The sequence below is a fragment of the Aspergillus tanneri genome (genome assembly GCF_003426965.1).
Source record: "Aspergillus tanneri strain NIH1004 chromosome Unknown AapTan_6_pilon_pilon_pilon, whole genome shotgun sequence".
NCBI lineage: Eukaryota > Fungi > Ascomycota > Eurotiomycetes > Eurotiales > Aspergillaceae > Aspergillus > Aspergillus tanneri.
The window spans coordinates 2,287,650-2,308,564 of NW_022984633.1; the positions used below are offsets into that span (position 1 = coordinate 2,287,650).

Below are 20,915 nucleotides of genomic sequence, written 5' to 3' on the forward strand. Positions count from 1 at the left end.
CAGAAGCTGCCTCCCAAACCTCATTCAAAGACATGGGTAATAGTTAGGAGAAGCTGAACCCAGCAGATTAGAGAGATCTGACGATCGAATTGAACGAAGAGGTGGTTGATGGAGCTCCCCGAAGCTCGCTGGGAGGGAAGTAGACTAAATGGCTGACCTGGCCCAATAGCACCCGGGCCTATGTATCTCCGATGCTGGCCCCGTATCAGCCAAACGTGGAGATCGTAGTTCGTGTCATTCCGCTTGCTGAGATCGAGACAGTCGCATCAAAATCTTGTGTGCATCATGGTGGCAATGGCATCCGAAAGTGAGTGTCAATTCTCCAAACTCCGCTCTTATAGCTGTCATTTCTAGTTTTGCTGATCTCAGGTCCAGGCGTTAAGCGGAAAGCATCGGAGGAGGCCCTTTCCCCGGATTCTCAACAACAGAGCAAGAAAGCGCGCACGGATTCTCCGGAAAGGGATCCAAAGGTAACACTTATACTCCCTGGGGACTTGGTATGGGCATTGCGCTGAGGTTTCTGCTCATTAGGATGAAGACGAGCCTTTGGGAAAGCCGCCGCTGAGGATCGTCCCCTTCCCCGAGAAGGTAGGCTGCTGCTCGACTCCTTGGCATGAGTGATGCTAACACTTCCAATTCCTACTAGCCCGCAGTGCTTGAGGAACGTCGAGGCGAAATCGAATTTCGTGTGGTGAATAACGATGGCTCGCGAGACAGTTTCGTTGTCCTTACCGGGCTGAAATGCATCTTCCAGAAGCAGCTCCCTAAAATGCCCAAGGACTATATTGCGCGCCTGGTCTATGACCGATCACATCTGTCTATGGCTATTGTGAAACATCCGTTGGAAGTGGTTGGGTATGTGTGCAACGTCGCGATGATCTGGTATAGTATCTTACTGATCCGCGCGCAGAGGTATCACATACCGACCATTCAATGGCCGCCGGTTTGCCGAAATCGTCTTCTGCGCCATTTCGTCTGATCAACAGGTCAAGGGCTATGGTGCACACCTAATGTCCCACCTCAAGGTATGCTGTGATGATTCATTCTTGGCGGACAAGAGTTGACCAAGCATTGCAGGATTATGTGAAAGCGACATCACCCATCATGCACTTCTTGACCTATGCGGATAACTATGCGATTGGGTATTTCAAAAAGCAAGGGTTTACGAAGGAGATTACGCTCGATAAGTCCATCTGGATGGGTTATATCAAAGATTACGAGGGCGGAACGATCATGCAGTGCACGATGCTTCCCAAGATACGCTATCTTGAAATGGGTCGCATGCTTCTAAAGCAGAAGGAGGCGGTACATGCGAAAATCCGGGCCTTCAGTCGGTCACATATCATCCATGCTCCTCCGAAGGAGTGGAAGAACGGACCGTGTAAAATTGATCCTTTGAATATCTCGGCTATCAAGGAATCCGGATGGTCGCCCGACATGGACGAATTAGCGCGTCAACCACGGCATGGACCAAACTACAACCAACTACTACACCTTCTCAACGATATGCAAAACCATAGCGCAGCATGGCCATTTACACAGCCTGTTAATCGTGACGAAGTACCGGATTACTACGAAGTCATCAAGGAGCCAATGGACCTGTCGACCATGGAAGAGAAGCATGAAAAAGACATGTACCCGACTCCACAGGATTTCATCAAGGACGCCATGTTGATCTTTGATAATTGCCGAAGATACAATAACGAGAACACTCCCTACGCCAAAAGTGCCAACAAGCTGGAGAAATTTATGTGGCAGCAGATCCGAAACATTCCTGAGTGGTCGGTAAGTATTCCGCTTATCTGAGCCGGCGTATGAGGACGTTGTGGAGTCTAATTATTGTACAGCACCTGGCGGAAGGCCATTGATGAGCTGAATGACAGACGTATTGTGCAGGGCGTGATTGGTTGTGAAGGAGTTTTGGTGACGGCGTTCTCTCCTTTCTCGTGAATGAGTAAAATACCCAAGTGAAGCATCGTGGAGCATTTTCGGAATGGTTTTGGATTGTTTTAGAATAGACTATATGACAGCAAGCAAATGACATGGTCTTTTTTGGTTAATATAATTAGTATTATATTCCCCTGGGTGACTAGAAGAGTATGATTAGTTAGTATCACATCAAAATTCAACTCTTGGACACCCTGGGATGTGAACTGTCCAATATCCAACGGCCTCTCTCCCGATTCTTGATGCATCCCTTGCAAGCTGTCAAGAATATGGATGAGGATCGTATCGAACCAGCGTGGGGCTTTCATTTCGGATCAATGTTCTGGCGAGCCGGGTGCTGTACAGAAAGCGACCATCACCAGGCATTTATTCTTTTTACAAGGAGGCTTTGCATACTCTTGCAGGCTGGGTGGCTTCCCTATCAGTTCGTTCGAGTCACTTCGTTTTCTCCTCTGTTTGGTTCCTCGATGGATTGCATTGTGGCTCATTGACTCCTGCTGTCGGGTGGCTGTCCGTTGTTTACTTACTGCCTTACTTTCTTTTCTGCCTCCCGTCCCTGTCCCAGGGGTTGTGTCTTGGACAGGATCCAGTGGATTATTAGCGACCTTTTTTTTGAGCATTCGCCATATCTTCACCCAACCACCACGCACGTCGTCCAACTCTACTCGTCGCTCTTTAAGTCTATCGGTCGTGAGCGTCTCAATCGAAGAATCGAAGTCCTTGCCGACTATCTGCGCTCGCTTTCTCTGACTCGACATTCAGTCATTCATTCATTAATTCGATCATTCCCCTTTTTCCTTTGGCCCCTCGTTTTATTCGACATTCTAAGAAGAAAAATAAAAACCCGGGAGTTGCATTAATTCCCAATCTCAAGTTTTCGCAATTCCGTCCAAAATGGCTTCCCCCTCTCTCAGCGACCTGGAACAGCGGAATCGGCTCCCGACCCTGTTCGAGGTCCTCAGTCGTCGCACGCTGGCTCCTGTCGATCTCTTTTCATTCTACATTTACATGCGGGACCAGCAGCGCTCGGTCGACTACCTGGATTTCTGGTATGTCTAAACTCTACGTGGTATTGGGTCAAGTATCGCGTTTCACAGCTAACGCGATGTCGAACTTAGGTTGGATGTTTCTCAGCACATGTCCCTATGCCGTCACTATGTCCGCGAATTGCGCCGTTCTGTGCTAGTAGCGACACCCGACCTGGAGAAGGCGGATAGTAAGGGCTCGTCGGCGGCTTTGGAAACCATCGAGAACTTCGGAGACATCCCTCTTGTGGAAGCTGGACCGTCCGGAACGCGCCGTGGTCTACACGATGTAGAAGATAGAGATGCGGATCAAAGGCTGTCGGCATTCCTGCGTTCTGATGGACACACATCTGGCCATTCCCCCCAAAACAGTATAGGATCGCAAAATGCTGCCCCCACGCCGTCAAATGAACAACAACCTCGTGAAAGCTCTGGAACTCGGAATGACTCAATCTCGCCGGGAAACACAGTTGCACGCGCTGACATTCGTGCAAGTGCGGAGAAGATTCTGTATACGTATCTCCTACCTGGAGCAGAGAGGGAGATCGTCCTACCTGAAGAGATGGTGTCCACAATCATAAACCTCATTGAAGACGATGGCCGAGACGACCCAGAAGTATTTGACCCCGCCAAAGACTATGTATTCCAAGCAATGGAACGTGATGCATTCCCAGGGTTTTTGCAGGCAAAGGCCCTCGGTAACCTTGTACCACTGACCATTCTCGCACGCTTGGCCTTGGCTCTCATCAGTTTTGGTGGAGGCTTCTGGGGTGCTTTCTATGTCGTTCTTCGTAATAAACCTCGACATATCCGTTGCTGGGTAGGTGGTTCCCTCATTGGTTGCACTGCATCCTTTGCTAACGATTTCATAGTTGATTCTACCGTTTGTTGTGGCCTCCTACTTTATAGTTTCGTACCAGTACAAACTTGATCCGGTGATGGCAATACTCGGGTACAGCGAATATACATTCATGAACTGGTCTCCGATCCGCGAGCCCTACGTGCGGAAACTCCTGAACAAACGGGCTACCGCAACGCTATTCACTGCCCTTTTTGTTGCCACCTCCTTGAGCGTTCTATTCATTTTCGTTCCTGGCACTATGCTCTGATCCCGTTGATGCCACATATAGGCTTTAATTTATGTTGTTCCTCTTGGACCTTCTATCACAAGCATGTGATCCCCTTAGAAAAGCATGCCCGTGTATCCCTAGTTCTTTCGGTCGGAGCTTTTGCTTCTTCTCCTATCTCGAGGCATGGCTGTGACGTACGGGAATTGAGTATTGTTCTCATACTTCAGCGAGCAGTTAATTTGCGCAGAGCGATTTTACATTACAATATTCCAATCTCCGCAAGGATGTGTCCTATATAATCAGACATGTTTTGCGTTCTTGGTCCGTGACAGCTGTACCCGACGTCGGCTGGGATGGTTTATCAACCGTTCTGGTTCTATGGCAGCCTCTCTTTACCACCATCTGTCAATATTGGGTCTTGTTATTATCTGTTTGCTAAGTTCTATTCTGACAATACCCCTTGACAGCTCAACTTGCATGTATGTTAAATGACTTTCAGTGAGTTTTCTTTTTTTTTTTTTTCCACCTTTACTTTTTGGTGTTGTGGAAATAGTTCATGGTAATTAGCTATACAAATGTGACATTCGAGTAATGGCAGAGGCCCTGGTTGACTATCGTCCAGCCAATTCATCAATGAAAGTAGGTTATGAAATCCATTATCATAAACGATTCTATTTGAAGTTCGTGTGAAGAAGCTTCCGCTAGTAGAAATCGGGCACATTAGCCATGTTTCGTAACGCAACGGGATCCCCAATCTAATAAAGACAACACTATGATTTCTTCCCCAAAACTCGCTTTGCATGGCGAGTCGCAGCACTTCCGGGTCCTGCCCTAGATGAGCCTATGCCTTCATCGATATCCATCCTTGAGCTAGTGACATATGATTCCAAGGCGCCCTCTGACCCATTCTCCCAGTAGCCATCATCGTCATCCAAGTCATCCGCGTTAAATTCACGCTTGCTTCCTACATACCCCCCGGGGCCACCTCCGCCACCACTGCCACCCCTTGGCCCTCCCTGCGAGCCGTGCTTCTTAGACCCCGTGAACCGACCCGACTCAAACCCAACCAAGTCCGCACTGATGGCCGGCCAGTTGGACAGTGTCTTTTCGAAGAGCTCGGCATGCTCGCGTTCCTTAGCGCGACGCTTTGCGGAGTTAGTCTTGATTCTTGCAATTTCCGCCTCGATGTCGGTGATGACGTCGCCGCAGCGAGTCTCCCAGTTAGCCAGTACGGAAATCATCGTCGACAGGGACTGAGGCTTCACGTCTCTCAGGGGAGCCACCGAGGTCACATTGACGGTGGGTGGGTTGGTGGTGGGGGAGAGGCGAGCAGTAATGAGAGAGGAATAGATGGCGGTGGTAACGAGGGACTCGAGATCGGCGGGGGCCGAGATCGATAGGGAATCCATGAGCGTTTCATAGGCGAGGGGTTTAACGGTGGCAGAGAGAGACAGAAGAGATAGAAGACGAAGCTTCAATGTTTGCTCGTCGTTTAGTGAGGGTAGATTTGGCGTCGCTAAGGCGGAGGAGGGGTGGCCAGTTAGAGTTATTGCATCTCCAGATGAAAGCTTCCCCTAGTACAGAAACATACCTTGATAATCTTGCCATGTGCCCCAGGCAAAGACCTCAAGAAGAGTCAAATATCCATGGAATTCCTCGGGAACGTCCTTTGACCGAAGGGCCTGTATAGCGGGTGTCTCCAACAACTCGGCAAAGACGTATGTGTTTGGACTGGAGGTAGCATTTGTGATGAGATTGGCGACAAATCGAGGCGACTTGGCACTGTTAGAGTTGGCTAGATGGACAAAAGGTTGAAGGGCCTCCATGGCCCGAGTATGTACCTGATCCATTTCTCTAGGATCTTGGGAGCTGGAGATGGCACTATCACCGCTGATGACGAGAAGTTACTACTTACTCCATTGGGATGCCTGGAACAGTTGTTTGTCTTTAATGCAAACAACTTACGAATCACATGATTCAAATAATATAGTACGGTACCGTACGGTATGGACGGGTACTGCCATAACTCGTACCAATTCAGTACAGGATTGTGGACTGAAGTTTGGTTCCCCTTCTTTCTAGGCTTGTTTTATCTTGCTACTAACTTAGCACTTAGCTGAAACATATCGAACAGTCCCACGCCATCCATTCTCATTAATGAGAGGGCCTTATTTGCTCAATTTTAAGGCCGTGTTGATTTCCTGGGCTACTTTACTGTAGGAACAAGACAGTCAGCAAAACCAGGTGGTGGGTAGCATCGAGGTACCTGCGAGGTACTCTGATAGGTAAGCTGCAAGCACAAAGCAACCACTGAGATACCTGGATAGAACAGCTGATCCGCTTCTCCTTACCGCGTGATGATCATCTGCTGTTCTTTTTGCTACTATCATAATCACCTACCAATCAGTCCATGGATTTGTCTTTGGAAAGTCCAGAATTAAGGATTCCTGTGAGCTGACGGTGTTTTTCGGACACCGAACCCTTCCCCACTGCTTTTTTTGGGGGGGGGGGGGGGGGGACACTCACTCACTACCAACCAACTTACCCGTATTTAATTTATAACCGGGCTTGTCTCCTCACTAATTAATTGACCTCCGACTGGAACCTCATTATTATTATTACTTAAATGCTGATGATTATTAACATACTACTGGATGATCTTATTATGGCTGTGAATCCCTCCCAAGAAGATGTTTCTTCTTCTCTCGCATGAACCACGGTACTGATCGACCCGCCTGATCTTCCGATCACTTCCGTGCCAGAACCACAAATACAGTTTTCCCTTGCTGCTGACTTTCCTCTCCATCTTATTACTAAAGTCTATTCACCTCCGCTGTCTTTCCCCTTCCCACTGGATAAAGAAAACATTCTTATGCGGTAGTCCGACTGGTTTCGGCCTCTTTTCGCCTGGTTTTCATCCCTCCCGCAAGGCGCAATGGCGGCGTCATCCTCCGCTTTATTAGGCGTCCGGCGCGAAGGCCCATCCTCCGGTCGATCACCCGCCCACATGGCAACAACCACGGTCAACGTCGACGGAATGACTTGCGGCGCATGTACGTCGGCTGTGGAGGGTGCCTTCAAAGGTGTCGAGGGGGCCGGGGATGTGACAGTGAGCTTGATGATGGGCAGGGCCGTCGTACATCACAATCCGACACTGCTTCCGGCGGAAAAAGTCGCCGAGTTAATCGAGGACAGTGGTTTCGATGCAACAATACTCTCCACTGACAGCCCTTCGGCACTGGTAGGGAGGTTAAACTATGGCAAGGATGATGGACCGCAAATAGCCACCACTACGCTCGCAATTGAGGGTATGACGTGCGGCGCTTGCACATCTGCAGTTGAAGGAGGATTGAAGGATGTATCTGGGATCCGGTCCATTTCTGTCTCATTATTATCGGAGCGAGCGGTGGTGGAACATGACGCGAGTGTCGTTACGGCGGATCAGATCGCTGAAATCATAGAGGATCGTGGTTTTGGTGCAAAGGTGCTGGACACCACGACGCTCCAGGGCGCTCTTCGTGTCTCGCACGATCTTACGGAATCCAAGTCACACCTGATGGTCACCACAGTTTCTATTGGAGGCATGACATGCAGTGCATGCACTGCAAGTGTACAGAATGCCGTCGACAGTGTGGATGGTCTGGTTCAGTTCAATATCAGTCTGCTTGCCGAGCGTGCGGTAATCGCCCACGATCCTGCGGCTCTCTCCTCCCAGAAAATCGTAGATTTGATTGAAGGTGCTGGGTTTGATGCAGCGGTGGTATCCTCGCAAACGCAAGTGTCTTCCTCGAAGGCTGTGACTCGGATTACGCTGAGCCTTCATGGCTTGCGAGATGTCCCCTCGGCAAACGCCTTGGAGGACTCCCTCCTCCAGAAACCCGGCATCTCCTCCGCGTCTGTTGACATGGCCACTTCACAAGTTCATATATCGTATGACACTTCCGCAGTTGGCATCCGTTCCGTCGTTGGAGTCATTGAAGCTGCCGGATACAATGCCTTGCTTGCAGACGCCGATGATGCTAATGCGCAGCTAGAATCACTGTCCAAGACTAAGGAGATTCAAGAGTGGCGGCACGCGTTCTTGTTCTCAGTGTCGTTTGCAGTGCCTGTGTTTCTGATCAACATGTTGCTGCCCATGTATCTACCGGCTCTCGACTTTGGAAGTGTGCAAATGCTGCCCGGTCTCTACCTTGGGGATGTCGCTTGTCTTGGACTCACCATTCCTGTGCAATTCGGTATCGGCAAACGGTTCTATATCACCAGCTATAAGTCATTGAAGCATCGCTCTCCCACCATGGACGTTCTTGTCATGCTGGGCACATCTGCTGCATTCTTTTACAGCGTGTTTACGATGATCATCGCCCTGTGTTCTGCAGCCCATATGCGACCCAGCACGGTCTTCGACACAAGCACGATGCTCATCACCTTCATCTCTCTGGGTAGATGGCTGGAGAATAGGGCTAAGGGTCAAACATCAACCGCGTTATCGCGACTGATGTCGTTGGCTCCGTCGATGACCACTATCTACGATGACCCGATTGCCGCAGAGAAAATGGCCGAAGAATGGGATACCACTCCAGTCAAGTCGAAGGAACCAAAGGCAGAAACGTCTTCCAATGAAAGGTCGGGTCCCGCGCTCAAGTCTATCTCAACAGAGCTCATCGAGGTAGGCGACGTTGTCGTTCTACACCCGGGGGACAAGGTTTCTGCGGATGGGGTTGTTATCCGCGGAGAAAGCTATGTCGACGAGAGCATGATCACAGGTGAGGCCTTACCGATTCATAAAACCAAGGGCAGCCTTGTCATTGCTGGCACGGTGAATGGGACCAGCTCGATCGATTTCAGGGTAACGCGAGCGGGCAAGGATACGCAACTAAGTCAGATAGTCAAGCTGGTCCAGGATGCTCAAACCAGTCGAGCCCCCATCCAGCGCATGGCTGACGTGGTCGCTGGATATTTTGTTCCTGTAATTATCAGTCTGGGTCTAATCACGTTCTTTGGCTGGATGCTGATAAGCCATTTGCTGCCACACCCGCCCAAAATTTTCATGTCTGAGCAGAGTGGTGGCAAGGTCATGGTCTGCCTGAAGCTTTGCATTTCAGTCATTGTCTTCGCATGTCCGTGTGCATTGGGTCTCAGTACACCCACAGCAGTCATGGTCGGCACGGGAGTGGGAGCTCAGCAAGGGATTCTCGTCAAAGGCGGCGCTGTCCTGGAGAGCGCCACCAAAATCAGTCATGTTGTCTTCGACAAGACGGGGACCCTCACCACCGGGAAAATGAGCGTGGCGGAAGCCAAAATCGAGCCCCAGTGGAAGGCAAATGACTGGCGCCGTAAGCTCTGGTGGCTGATAGTTGGTCTTGCAGAAATGAGCAGCGAGCATCCTATTGGTAAGGCCATCGCCTCAGCAGCCCAGATGGAATCGGGTAATGCGGGGGATGGAGGTTTGCCGGGGAGTTTGGGCGACTTTGATGCTTGCGTGGGAAGGGGCATCTCTGCTCTCGTTGAGCCTACCTCCAGTGCCGAGCGCGTACGATACCGTGTGTTGATCGGAAACGCGGCCTTCCTACGGTCGAGAGATGTCCCTCTGTCAGAGTCGGTGGAGTTGGCAGAGTCAGAGGGTCTCGATGCTTTCAAGAGCCAGTCCTTTAAAGCTGCCGCCGGCATCACTTCGATCCATGTCGCAATCGATGGCCAGTTTGCAGGCACTATCCTGCTCCGAGACACATTGAAGGGGACTGCCGTCGCTGCCGTCGCTGCCTTGCATCGCATGTGTATTGCCACCTCCCTGATCACAGGGGACACCCGTGCCACAGCTGTTTCTATTGCCACGACAGTAGGCATTCCCATCGAGGCGGTCCATGCTTCCGTCTCCCCATCCGACAAGCGAGCTATCATCGCCTCCCTGCAGGATTCAGGTGAGCACGTAGCCATGGTTGGCGATGGCATCAATGACTCCCCGGCCTTGGCCACATCATCCGTCGGTATTGCACTTGCATCAGGCACCGACGTTGCTATGGAAGCAGCGGACATCGTCCTGATGAAGCCTGACGATCTGCTATCCGTGCCGGCAAGTCTGGCCCTCTCGCGTTCAGTGTTCAACCGTATCCGCCTCAACCTCTTGTGGGCCTGCATCTACAACCTCATCGGCATCCCCTTCGCCATGGGACTATTCCTCCCCTTCGGCGGCCTCATGCTACCCCCTATGGCCGCCGGAGCCGCCATGGCGGCGTCCAGTATCTCCGTCGTCGTGAGCAGCCTCCTGTTGAAGTTCTGGCGCAGACCGAAATGGATGGACGCCGAGCGGCTGGAAAAGGAGGTCGAAATGGGCCAGATCAGCCTCCGCGGCCCTAAGCAAAGCCGGTGGGAGGCCACTTTATCCATGGCCAGTCCTAGTGCCAGTCAGGGACTATTCCGACGGATCCAAACCACTGGTACTAAGGCCTGGTCGCTAATCACCGGCAAAGGGTCCCGAAAGTCGGACGCCAATGAAGGATACGTCCCTTTGCAGACAGTGGAACCTGCTGTTTGAGCGTAGGGATTCATTTTACTTTTTATTTTCTCCCCCCTTAATTTCAGTACTGGACTTGAGATCTATACAATAATATGGCACGATAGATTTCACATATTACGAATTTCCTTAATAAGCTGTTTGGCTTGGATCCATTTGATGTTTCCTCACTTTCTTGTCTTTTTTTTTTTTATTTTTTGAATTTCCAAAGTATAGCTCTTTCACTGAATTGATACCTCTTGTCGAATTTACTAGCTAGCATTCCGGGAATAAGACTTGTCCGATATACTATTCACAATGTCAATGCTGGTCCATCGTAAAGATAGCTAGCTGTCTCAATTTACCGCGTATCCATGTCCAGAGCCGAGAAACCCGAGGTCAAGTTGCTTCTAGTCACAGTACGTGGCGCACATCGTCAGTCATAGCTGTTCATAGCGGAAATGGAGGAGAATACAGAAGAAGGTATGTGTCTCACGGGTTGAGTCATCGTCGATCGTCAATCATAAGAGAAGTTAAAAGGTGAACGAATGAAATGAAAAACCAGGATGATAAACGCCAAATCAAAATAGATAACCGACTGAATCAAGCCATCATCATGTCATTCATATCTTGGTGATGCCGATCCAAAGGATCTTTCAACTATGACTTTGTCGGAGTGGGATTATCCGTCGACACGGGGGGTCTCCTCTTCCTCCTCCTTGGCCCTCTGGGCGTCCTCAAGAACTATATCCCCATCGCCGTCTGCATTTCTCTGGGCCGCGGTCTGATCGGAGTCATTACCCAGGGTTGGCTGGGAGGGCTGTTGTTGTTGCTGTTGCTGTTCATCGGGTTGCGTACTGGATTGCTGTTCGGTGTCCAGGAGCGTCATTTCAATTCCTTTACCGTCTTGGAGACCCAAGTCCGCCACGCCGAGGAGACGTGGGCCTCGTGCGTGTGGTATATCTTCTGAAAATTCGGCCGGTGGGGATCCCGCGCCCTCCGTTGCTTGATTCTCTACCGCTACAGGTTCCGACTGAGAGGGGAGGTTGGGTTGCTGCGAGGAGGTGTCGGTTGATGGTTCTGATTCCTGCTGGGGCGACTGTTGGTCTGCTTGAGGAGCTGCGGAGGCGGATTCATAGCCTGTACCGGTGCATTAGAGGATGTTTATCGGTAGAGGATATTCTGTGGAGAGAAGTGGGGAAGAAATACCTTCGGTCTCAACAGCCCCATCTTCCGCTCCAGGCGACGCAGCGTTACTCAACCAGGGAATAGGGGTCAAAAGAGCTCCGCCCAAGGACTCGTCGCTGCCGAGAGCATGGTCCGAGAGGAGGAAGGTATTGTCTGTTCCGTTTACGACGCCATTGGGCTGACTGGTAGCTTCTTGCATCTGGAGAGGGAAGACATCTGCGCCGCTCGTGACGGAGATGGTGCGGTCCACTGCGCGCAGGTAAGCGGGGAGAGTCCGGTAGTGCGCATTTGGATGCAGGATAAGCTCCGCCAGTCGTTGGATTGTATGCGGAGGTTTGGAGGAGAATAGCGATCGCAAGTTGGACCGAATGGAGTCCAGGAGGAGCTGAAGCGGCGCGGGGAGTGTAGATGGTTGAGGTTGAGAGTCGGGAACGTCCTTATTGGCACCTAGAGACACGGGGGGGAATCGTGGGGAGGTTCTGGCATGGCAAAGACATTGTAGACGATCTGGTCGCGTTGTCAGTGGTCATTCCCTGGATGGAAAGGAGGTGCTTGTCATACATGTTCCAATCGTTGAATCAACGGGTCCACCATGGATGGCCATTTCTCACTGGGATAGGAGGTCAGGAAGCGCAGCGATGGGCAGGAGGGGAGAGGAACATACGCGTCCATCCAGCCACCATTGGCAGCGGTCTCCAGGGCATCTTCATCCAGAGACATAGTGGGGGGTGAGAAGAGAGCAAACATTCTATATATTCTAAAAGAAGGTGAAGTCGCGATGCTTATCGGCGGGCACGTGACGACTATCGGGCCGAATTTTCCACGGCGGAGAAGAGGGGCATTTCTTGACAATTCTTCCATCAGTCCTCAGTACTTCTTTTAATTCAGATATTATAATATCCAGAATGTGGAATTCCCCCCAAGGTGGGCGTGCTCGGCGGAGGCCAATTGGGCCGTATGCTGGTCGAATCCGCCAATCGACTCAACATCCAAGTCAACATCCTCGATGCGGAGAATTCCCCGGCCAAGCAAATCAGCGCCCACGATGGCCATGTGTCCGGCTCCTTTAAGGAACGCGAGGCTGTGAGGAAGCTGGCGAGGACCTGCGACGTCGTCACGGCCGAGATCGAGCATGTCGACACCTACGCCTTGGAGGAGATTGCCTCGCAGGTCAGCATCGAGCCTAGTTGGCAGGCCATCCGCACAATTCAGAACAAGTTCAACCAAAAGGAGCATTTGTCTAAATATGACATTCCCATGGCAGAACATCGCGAGCTGGTTCACAATACACCCGAAGAGCTGGCGGCGGTGGGTGACCAGCTGGGGTTCCCTCTCATGCTGAAGTCGAAGACCATGGCCTATGACGGACGAGGTGAGTCATGTCCCCATTCCCCCTTGCTACTGACACGATGACCGTGATGGAACCCTCAATGGCTGAACAGGTTCGATTGATACCTAGGGAACTTCCGCGTCAATTCCAAAGCAGACATCCCCGAAGCCCTAGAAACTCTCAAGGACCGCCCGCTGTACGCCGAGAAATGGGCATATTTCAAGATGGTTCGCCTGTCCTAACAATACATATAACTACCCCCGGCCGGGCTAACCCTACTGATCTAGGAACTAGCCGTGATGGTCGTGAAGACCAAGGATGAGGTGTTATCATATCCCACCGTCGAAACCGTCCAGGAGGACTCGGTCTGCAAGCTCGTGTACGCACCCGCCCGGAACGTCTCCGAAGCCATCAACCAGAAAGCGCAGGAGCTCGCACGCAAGGCCGTGGCGGCCTTCGACGGCAAAGGAGTCTTCGGCGTCGAGATGTTCCTCCTCGAGGACGACAGCCTTCTCCTATGCGAGATCGCCAGCCGCATCCACAATTCCGGCCACTACACCATCGAAGCCTGCCCACTTTCTCAATTTGATACCCACCTCCGCGCCATCCTTGACCTCCCCATCCCTCCACAGAGCCTCGAAATCCGTCAGCCGTCCATCATGCTGAACATCATCGGCGGTGCTGCCCCTGACACCCATTTGAAAGCGGCCGAACACGCTCTCTCCATCCCCAACTCCAGCATCCACCTCTACAGCAAGGGCGCCGCCAAACCAGGCCGTAAAATGGGCCATGTGACCGTCACTGCGCCCACGATGCACGAGGCCGAGACGCACATCCAGCCCCTCATCGACGTGGTCGACGAGATCCGCGCTCAGCGCAGCGATGTGAAGACGGCCCCGCAGAAATCTGGCCCCTCCAAGCCCGCCCCCTCCGTGGCCGTGATGATGGGCTCTGACAGCGACCTCAAGACCCTAGTTCCAGGTCTCCAACTCCTCCGCAACCACTTCGGCATCGAACCCGCCGTCGACATCACCTCCGCCCACCGTACCCCAACCTTCATGGCCGAGTATTCGGCCCGCGCCGCCGCCCGCGGCATCAAAGTCATCATCGCCGCGGCCGGTGGTGCCGCCCATCTCCCCGGCATGGCTGCCGCACATACTGCTCTCCCTGTCATCGGGGTTCCCGTCAAGGGCAGTTCCCTGGATGGTGTAGACAGTCTCTACAGTATCGTACAGATGCCTCGAGGTATGATATCTTTTCCTACTCCCCTTCCGTTCATTCTATGTCTATGGAAAGATCATCTAATTCTTTATAGGCGTCCCCGTCGCAACCGTCGGCATCAATAACAGCATCAATGCCGCACTCCTGGCCGCTCGCATCCTCGGCTCCTTCGACCCCGCCATCCAGCGCAAGGTGGAAGCGTATGCCGAGAAAGCTCGCATTGAGAATCTCGATCAAAAGGGTGTCAAGATGCAGGAGCTGGGGTGGGAAAAGTACTTTGAGCAGATGTAGACGAGAGGTCGGATTATGAAAACACAACAAACAAAAATAAATGAGGTACGAGGAATGAACGGATCGTTTATGTCGTTCTTAGAAATGACTATATAGATGGAATAAATATCATACCCTTTCTACAATTGTGGCTTCACCAGATCTACAGGAATATGTCCACAGTCACATACGGAACCCATGTGATTAGACTATTGTTAACCAGAGATGAAAGAAAAAGTCAGACGCGGGACGGACATGAGGATATGACAAGAGTCTCAATACCTGTCGAATCAGTTATTCGTAGCTATCTTCCATTCTTGGCATTGTCATTTCGCAGCATGTATTGCGCTTTAGGGGACAAGAGATGAAATACTATAGCTTGACCTGATTTGGCTACCCTACCGCTCGCCGTTCCGATTCCACCATATTTCAGTCTGCAGTTCAATTGATCCACTCAATACTGCAAGCAGGAATCTTTATAGAGATTATATCTGGTATCTTGTTCAGCATAAGCGCTGACCATGGTAGTATCATTGCGAGAAAAAGCGCCAGTATTGCCCAGGAAGTATATAGATATGACCTGCCCTATCGTCCCAACGAGGAGGAACAAATAAGACACACTTCCAAGGGGTAACTGGTCTTTGTGATAACAGTGCAGCGCTCCTGTCGTGGTCAGTGCACAATATCTACATGGTTTATGTCGTTGCTGATCTTCACGGTTAACTCAGTTCTCGATCCGTAGCTCGGGTACAATATTCATAGGAGTAGGGGTGTTTTGGTATCTAAAACTTGGCAGCTAACTAAAGTACTGAGGTAGAGATCCTGGAGTAAAAGAGGCTTGAACGAGTCAGATTATTCCGGATAGGAAGGTGACTAAATTGACCCAATATGATAGTCAGTTAGTGCGTTAAGTGGCTCATAGTATAGTAAATAGATGAAGTACCACAATCATGGCTCTCCTAGAGTCCATGGGTTTTTAGTTGGCCGACTGGTAATTTTTCGAACGATAAGTCCTTATTCCACCATATTAAGCCGAGGTGAATACCTACGGGAACGAAAGATCTGGCCAGTGATAGCTGTGCAGTGTGAATACGGTCTTTAGTCAAGTCTGGGGGACTGGCTTTCAAAACCACACTCCAAGTTTCCCTGTGATATGATCGCCTAATAGGCAGTGACATCTACCGGAAAACTCCCCTGTTAGAACCAGGCGGCATCGTTATACTATAATCCGCAATGTCAAGCACAATCGATCTATTTCATGCTTCTCAATCTTCTCATTCTGCATCTGTTAAGGAGATAAAAGCAAAATAAAGAAGTGGCTGAACCTTCTTCATTAACCTCTACAGACGATTTATTGGGCCAATTCTTGGACCACCCAACATGGAGTGAACCATCCTCCCACCCGGACTTCCAGAACATGGATGAGGAGCGAAATCGACGGTTTGGAAACAAGGCTAAGAATTCCCGCCGTGAATCGACCATGTTTATTAATGAAATCTGGCCTAACACCTGGCCCTGGGGATATATCATCTATCGCACAGTCTACACCCCCGAGTCAGATGAGCTGTTTCCAGCACCCTTATCCAAACTTGACCGCTACATACACCGAAGAATAGACCGAGGTGTGAATACACTGGCTTCCCAGAACAAACTTCTCCACAAGACTCATAAAAATGTCATCGTGGAGGGTGCGCAATGGTTTGACGCCCGCGTTGGTGAATCAGATCCGAACAGAATTCAACCAGTATCTTGAGTGCATGGGTGCACGTACAAGTTATTAAGCCACGCTATATGACGTGTCTTATATCGATGATAAGTGTTTGAAGAGTATCATCGAATCTAGCGAGCCAGAAGATGCCCGAAACCAGGAGATCTCAGAATGAGATTTGTCGTCATGGTTGATACTCAATACAGACCGGATTGCAATAGGAATGATCCGAGGTATCCGGGTTCTATGAGGATTGAGATTGATCAACTGTGGTGGGTGGCTGTTAAACTTCTGCATTCTTTAATGTCAGAACTCTGTCCTACAGCACCGCCCGGTATCATCTCGGCGTTTGATGGAGATATTGGGAAATTGATCATGAGAAGGAGGATGGGACCAGCGTGAATTACAGTGGAAGACAACGGAGGGCATATTTGTCAAAGATCTGTGTGGGACCTGGTGGAAAGTGAATCCTTCCATCTGATGATGAGACAGAATTCATAGAGAATCCATCATATTCTCAAGGACGTCAATCGGATGAGCTTTTACAATAAGTGATCAAAACTGGAGACCAAGAATCGGAGGGCAAAAAAAGGTAACTTCTGACAAGTCAAGAGACAGCCTACGAATTTCATATTAGAGTGTAGTGGATATGAAACTGATCTGAGTTACTATAGTCAGAATTATATACCCCAGAACTGCAGTGCCAAACCCAGACGGATGCTAAACATCCGAAATTAAATAAATAAGCATAATCAACCAATACAAGACAGGATATCAATCAAATACAACACAAAACAATTAGACTGCCGACCATTTTGCTACTTCACGTTCCACTCGTTTCACGCGGCCTGGGGGTTAAATGCAGAGTCTGCACCTGGGATAGTAGGCCCGGTCTTCGAAGTGGCGCCGTTGCTGAACGCTTGGTCCATCTCATCGGAGAAGCCATGCGAGCCATTATATTTGGCGGTGCCATCGACGGCGTGCATGGTTCCATTGGTGAGACCGCCGTCCGCCAGACGACCTTTGCTCCTGGAGTGAGGTTTGCGCCTGATTTCTGCCAGGTTGGGGATATCGCTGGATTCAGAAGCAGAGCCGATGGTGAAGATGGGAGATTCCCAGCGCTCGCCCTTCTGGGAGAGTTCCTTGTACTCTGTGGCCTTGGAAGAAATGCCGCCGGGAAGGTGAATATCAGGGAACAGGGAGTCATGCAGGGTGGTCGCGGTCTGGACCTTGGTGTCACGCTCAGCGGTCTCCTGGGCGACCTGCTGACGCTTCTTCTCATCCATGCGGGCACGCAAGGCATTGATGTAGCGGGCGTAAACGTTAGGAGCGTCCTTGGGATCCTCAAGAGTGGCTTCCTTACCACGCTGGACTTCAGTGTAGATCTCGTAGGCGAAGTTGTCGCCTCTAGCGAAGGCGTCACGGATCTGTTGCTGGAGGACCTTCTGCAGGACCGGACGGACGGTGCGGAAGAGCAGGGGCTTGAAGATTGAGAAGAGTATCTTATGCTTTGATTTCTTCAGTTTGATGTCGAGGTCAGAGATCTTGACGACCACTTTGTCCAGCTTGATGAAGTTCTGCCGATCGGCTTTGTGCGCCGTGGATGCTGCGATTTTGAAGCCGAAGCCGTCGCCGCCCAGGAAAATGTCCATGACGCCGGTGTCGGTGATCGAAGGGAATCCCTGCTTCTTCTTAACATAGTAACTGACGTCTCGCAAGTCAGCCTGGATTCCGGACACCGAGATCATGATCTTATTGTCATGCTTATTGCTGATCTTCTTGCGACCCCAGCGGAAGTAGTTGTCACTGCCGAACTCCACGACGTTCGGCATCAGATTATCGCTCTCGATCACCAGGTTCTCGATAACAACGTCGGCCATCGGGTCGGACACTTCAATACGAGGAATTGGCACATAGCGAATTTTCTCAAATGTCGCGGGGAGAATGACATCCCGGACATCCTTCAGCAGGTGCTTCTTGAAGGCCACATTGCCAACTGAGTCGCGACCCAAATCGTGGAACAGTTTGTCCATGGAGTCAGCAAACGCCTTGTTCTGGGGATCTTTGGAGAACTCGGCGCCAATGAACTTGACCTCGTCGAGGACCCGGTTGGTGTGGTCCTTGTATCGCTCACGAAGCAGATATTGGCCATGTTCTGCCAGCTGGTTCCATTGCCTGTCGCAGCCCTCCTGCATAATATACCCTTGCTCCTGGAGACATTTCCTGGTGCCGTTAGAAATCAGTCCCTCCTTCTCTTTTATCAATGCTAACGTACCGGATAAATGTATTGATGTTTTTAAACCACCCCTTAAGCTCTGGATCTTTGTCCGCGTCTTGGTAAATAGTCTCCAGAGAATCAAAGAAGTCGTCCAACGAAGTACTGTTGGCGAACCGCTCAATCAAGACCTTCGATGAATGATCAGTTTTTAATGATCATTTCGGCAGACATTTGATGAGAACATACTCTGAGGTTGGTTTCCATAGCCTGGACCTTACTACCGCCTCGGATGCCCTTAACAGCCCCAGCACCTTGCTCTGAGATATGCCGAGTAGTGCTGCCATATTTCTCCACAAGGTTGAGTAAGGTCTGGATAGCCTGCTGGTCTGTATTGAGGAAACGTCAGCTCCCATGCTCTGGGATATTAGCATCACATAAGCACACTCACAATTGGCATGACCCTGGATCTCAAGAACCATCTTTTTCAGCCGCCAGATCGCCTGTTCGCGGCGTTCCGGAGGCACCTTCTGCGCCAAGTAGTTCTTGGTCCGGTCGGTATACTCGCGAGCACGAGACTTGGTGTCTTCGGAGACGTTGCCCGAGAGTCGTTGATTGACTTCCTCGGCGCCTGCGGTAGCACCAGCACGGATATCGATGTCTCCTGCAGTCTCAGGGTCCTGATCCCCTGTAGCCGCTTGAACTGCTGTCTCGCCAATTTCGTTATACTGCTTCTGAGCCTTTCGAGGCGTAAATACACGACCATAGACAGCTGGACAAGAGTCAGGAGGTACATACTTCAGACTTAGCTGTCTTGAAACGGGAGGTGAGGTTCTCCTTGTGTTTCGCAAAGTCCGGCTTCTCATGCCAGACATTCTCTTCGGCGGGTTCATCAATCTGAGCAAGCTGTTCTTCCGAGGGCCGTAACTGATTAGCAGCCTTCTGCGAGGCATCACCAGCAATGTCGCGGGCAAGGATCCAAGCATCGTTTACTGCCAGCCGTTAATACTTCCATCGCCTATACAGGGTCACATCACATACGTAGCTTCCTGAATTCGCCATTGGTGATCAAGAGATTTCCGAGAGCCTTCAGGCCCTCCAATGCCTGCCTCCCATCCTGCTCTGCTAAATCCTTTGATAAGGGCACATCCGGCCTTTCTCTGATATCATCCGCGGTGATGTGCTCGGCCTCCCAGATAAACTCCTGAAGCAGCTGTCCCTCGTTCTTGCTCAGGATCAGCTTTTTGGCCTGTTCAATGGCATGTCGAAGATCTGTCACGAGGACTTGGCCTTCGCTGGATAGTTCTTTGGATGGCGACGAGAGCGCCTTCGAAGCCAGGGCACTATTCAGGGCAATATCGCATTGCTTGTTCTATCATGGGATGCTGGAGTTAGAATACTTGACCGACCATATCACGTCTTCAATTGAAGACTCACCGATGGAAGCTTGCCGCATTTGAAAGCTGTTTACTTGCATTAGTCCCGGTTCGGGAGTGATTGATTTGCTTTCTTCAGATTATATGCGATCTTTACCTTGGTAAATTCCATACAGCTGCAGCTTTTGGTTGATGTCCTGGGTATCCACCAAGTCAGTTCCCGTGCTCTTTGGAACCGATACTAGAAAGACTTTCAGCCTACCTGCTCCTTCTGTTTCGTGTCAGTAGGACGGTTCACTCCAGCCGACATCATGAAGTCGCTCTCGTTTCAACGGTTGGCGATGAACCAGAACAGTAAGGACAAAAATTAAAATAAAAAACAAAAAAAAATAAAAAAGAGGGGGGGGCTGGAAGGGAGGGGGAGAGAGAGGCTTGAATAGGTATTGGATATCAGATGGATTTATTTTACAAGGAATTGTAAAGGTTCTCGTGGTAGGTAGATAGCTGGAGAAGACGAATTCAAGGGAGGACAGGGTCGCGTCGCTGGGGTATCACAGGAATGGGCAATAAGGGAATGTGGGAGCAAGCCACCATGGATTGGGCCGTAAAGAGTCCAGAAAATCTGGGTTTCTGAAGGGGTAAAAGCAAAGAAACAAGCAAAATAAAGAAATAAAAATGCAACAAAAAAGGCCACGACGTAAAATAAATACCTACAAGGTACCTACCAGTCTAAGGCCAGGGCCAGAACGGACGACTTGCCAGTCCGCAGAGAAATTGGAAGGAGCGGATTCATCACTGGCTTGACGTCACTGCGTCATGACGCTGTGATGGTTCTGAGGACGAGCTCCCTGAAGCAGTGCAGTATTGGGAGTTGCATGCATTCCGATGTATGAGATCATCACTGTCGATGCCGTGCATGGACGACTCATCCGACAGGGTAGAGCATTACTCATTCATTGTACATAATTAAGGAGCTGACCGTTACAGGATCGGCCTAGCCCAGACTTTGTTCCTTTGCGTCGATTGATGCCTGCGTAGACAGTATAACTAGACGAAGCTTGAAACTAGGCAGCTG

General features: G+C 50.6%; 8 protein-coding genes across 8 annotated transcripts; 5 read left to right on the forward strand and 3 right to left on the reverse strand.

The window, feature by feature from the left end:
* Positions 1-285: 285 nt before the first annotated feature.
* On the forward strand, positions 286-1,868 carry gcnE (histone acetyltransferase GCN5; the record flags this gene model as incomplete). The annotated part of the gene is made up of 7 exons (XM_033573384.1): positions 286-307; positions 376-470; positions 532-588; positions 647-855; positions 911-1,025; positions 1,078-1,785; positions 1,848-1,868. 7 exons carry the CDS (start codon positions 286-288, stop codon positions 1,866-1,868), a joined length of 1,227 nt encoding a protein of 408 aa, XP_033423936.1.
* A 973-nt stretch (positions 1,869-2,841) lies between these two features.
* Positions 2,842-4,081, forward strand: rgsB (putative RGS domain protein (Rax1); the record flags this gene model as incomplete). Its single annotated transcript, XM_033573385.1, has 3 exons — positions 2,842-2,996; positions 3,066-3,792; positions 3,845-4,081. The coding sequence occupies 3 exons, from the start codon at positions 2,842-2,844 to the stop codon at positions 4,079-4,081; spliced, it is 1,119 nt and encodes a 372-aa protein (XP_033423937.1).
* Positions 4,082-4,812: 731 nt separating this feature from the next.
* ATNIH1004_008782 (uncharacterized protein) lies at positions 4,813-5,892 on the reverse strand (the record flags this gene model as incomplete). The annotated part of the gene is made up of 2 exons (XM_033573386.1): positions 4,813-5,558; positions 5,634-5,892. 2 exons carry the CDS (start codon positions 5,890-5,892, stop codon positions 4,813-4,815), a joined length of 1,005 nt encoding a protein of 334 aa, XP_033423938.1.
* A 1,085-nt stretch (positions 5,893-6,977) lies between these two features.
* On the forward strand, positions 6,978-10,574 carry ctpA (Cu(2+)-transporting P-type ATPase CCC2; the record flags this gene model as incomplete). The annotated part of the gene is made up of 1 exon (XM_033573387.1): positions 6,978-10,574. One exon carries the CDS (start codon positions 6,978-6,980, stop codon positions 10,572-10,574), a length of 3,597 nt encoding a protein of 1,198 aa, XP_033423939.1.
* A 640-nt stretch (positions 10,575-11,214) lies between these two features.
* On the reverse strand, positions 11,215-12,440 carry ATNIH1004_008784 (uncharacterized protein; the record flags this gene model as incomplete). Its single annotated transcript, XM_033573388.1, has 3 exons — positions 11,215-11,672; positions 11,742-12,227; positions 12,332-12,440. 3 exons carry the CDS (start codon positions 12,438-12,440, stop codon positions 11,215-11,217), a joined length of 1,053 nt encoding a protein of 350 aa, XP_033423940.1.
* Positions 12,441-12,677: 237 nt separating this feature from the next.
* On the forward strand, positions 12,678-14,562 carry ADE2 (phosphoribosylaminoimidazole carboxylase ADE2; the record flags this gene model as incomplete). The annotated part of the gene is made up of 4 exons (XM_033573389.1): positions 12,678-13,092; positions 13,180-13,277; positions 13,338-14,295; positions 14,366-14,562. 4 exons carry the CDS (start codon positions 12,678-12,680, stop codon positions 14,560-14,562), a joined length of 1,668 nt encoding a protein of 555 aa, XP_033423941.1.
* A 1,396-nt stretch (positions 14,563-15,958) lies between these two features.
* ATNIH1004_008786 (uncharacterized protein) lies at positions 15,959-16,294 on the forward strand (the record flags this gene model as incomplete). Its single annotated transcript, XM_033573390.1, has 1 exon — positions 15,959-16,294. The coding sequence occupies one exon, from the start codon at positions 15,959-15,961 to the stop codon at positions 16,292-16,294; it is 336 nt and encodes a 111-aa protein (XP_033423942.1).
* A 794-nt stretch (positions 16,295-17,088) lies between these two features.
* Positions 17,089-20,153, reverse strand: ATNIH1004_008787 (uncharacterized protein; the record flags this gene model as incomplete). The annotated part of the gene is made up of 9 exons (XM_033573391.1): positions 17,089-18,472; positions 18,525-18,655; positions 18,714-18,853; positions 18,916-19,204; positions 19,263-19,456; positions 19,506-19,836; positions 19,902-19,927; positions 19,998-20,037; positions 20,103-20,153. The coding sequence occupies 9 exons, from the start codon at positions 20,151-20,153 to the stop codon at positions 17,089-17,091; spliced, it is 2,586 nt and encodes an 861-aa protein (XP_033423943.1).
* Between the last annotated feature and the right edge of the window lie 762 nt (positions 20,154-20,915).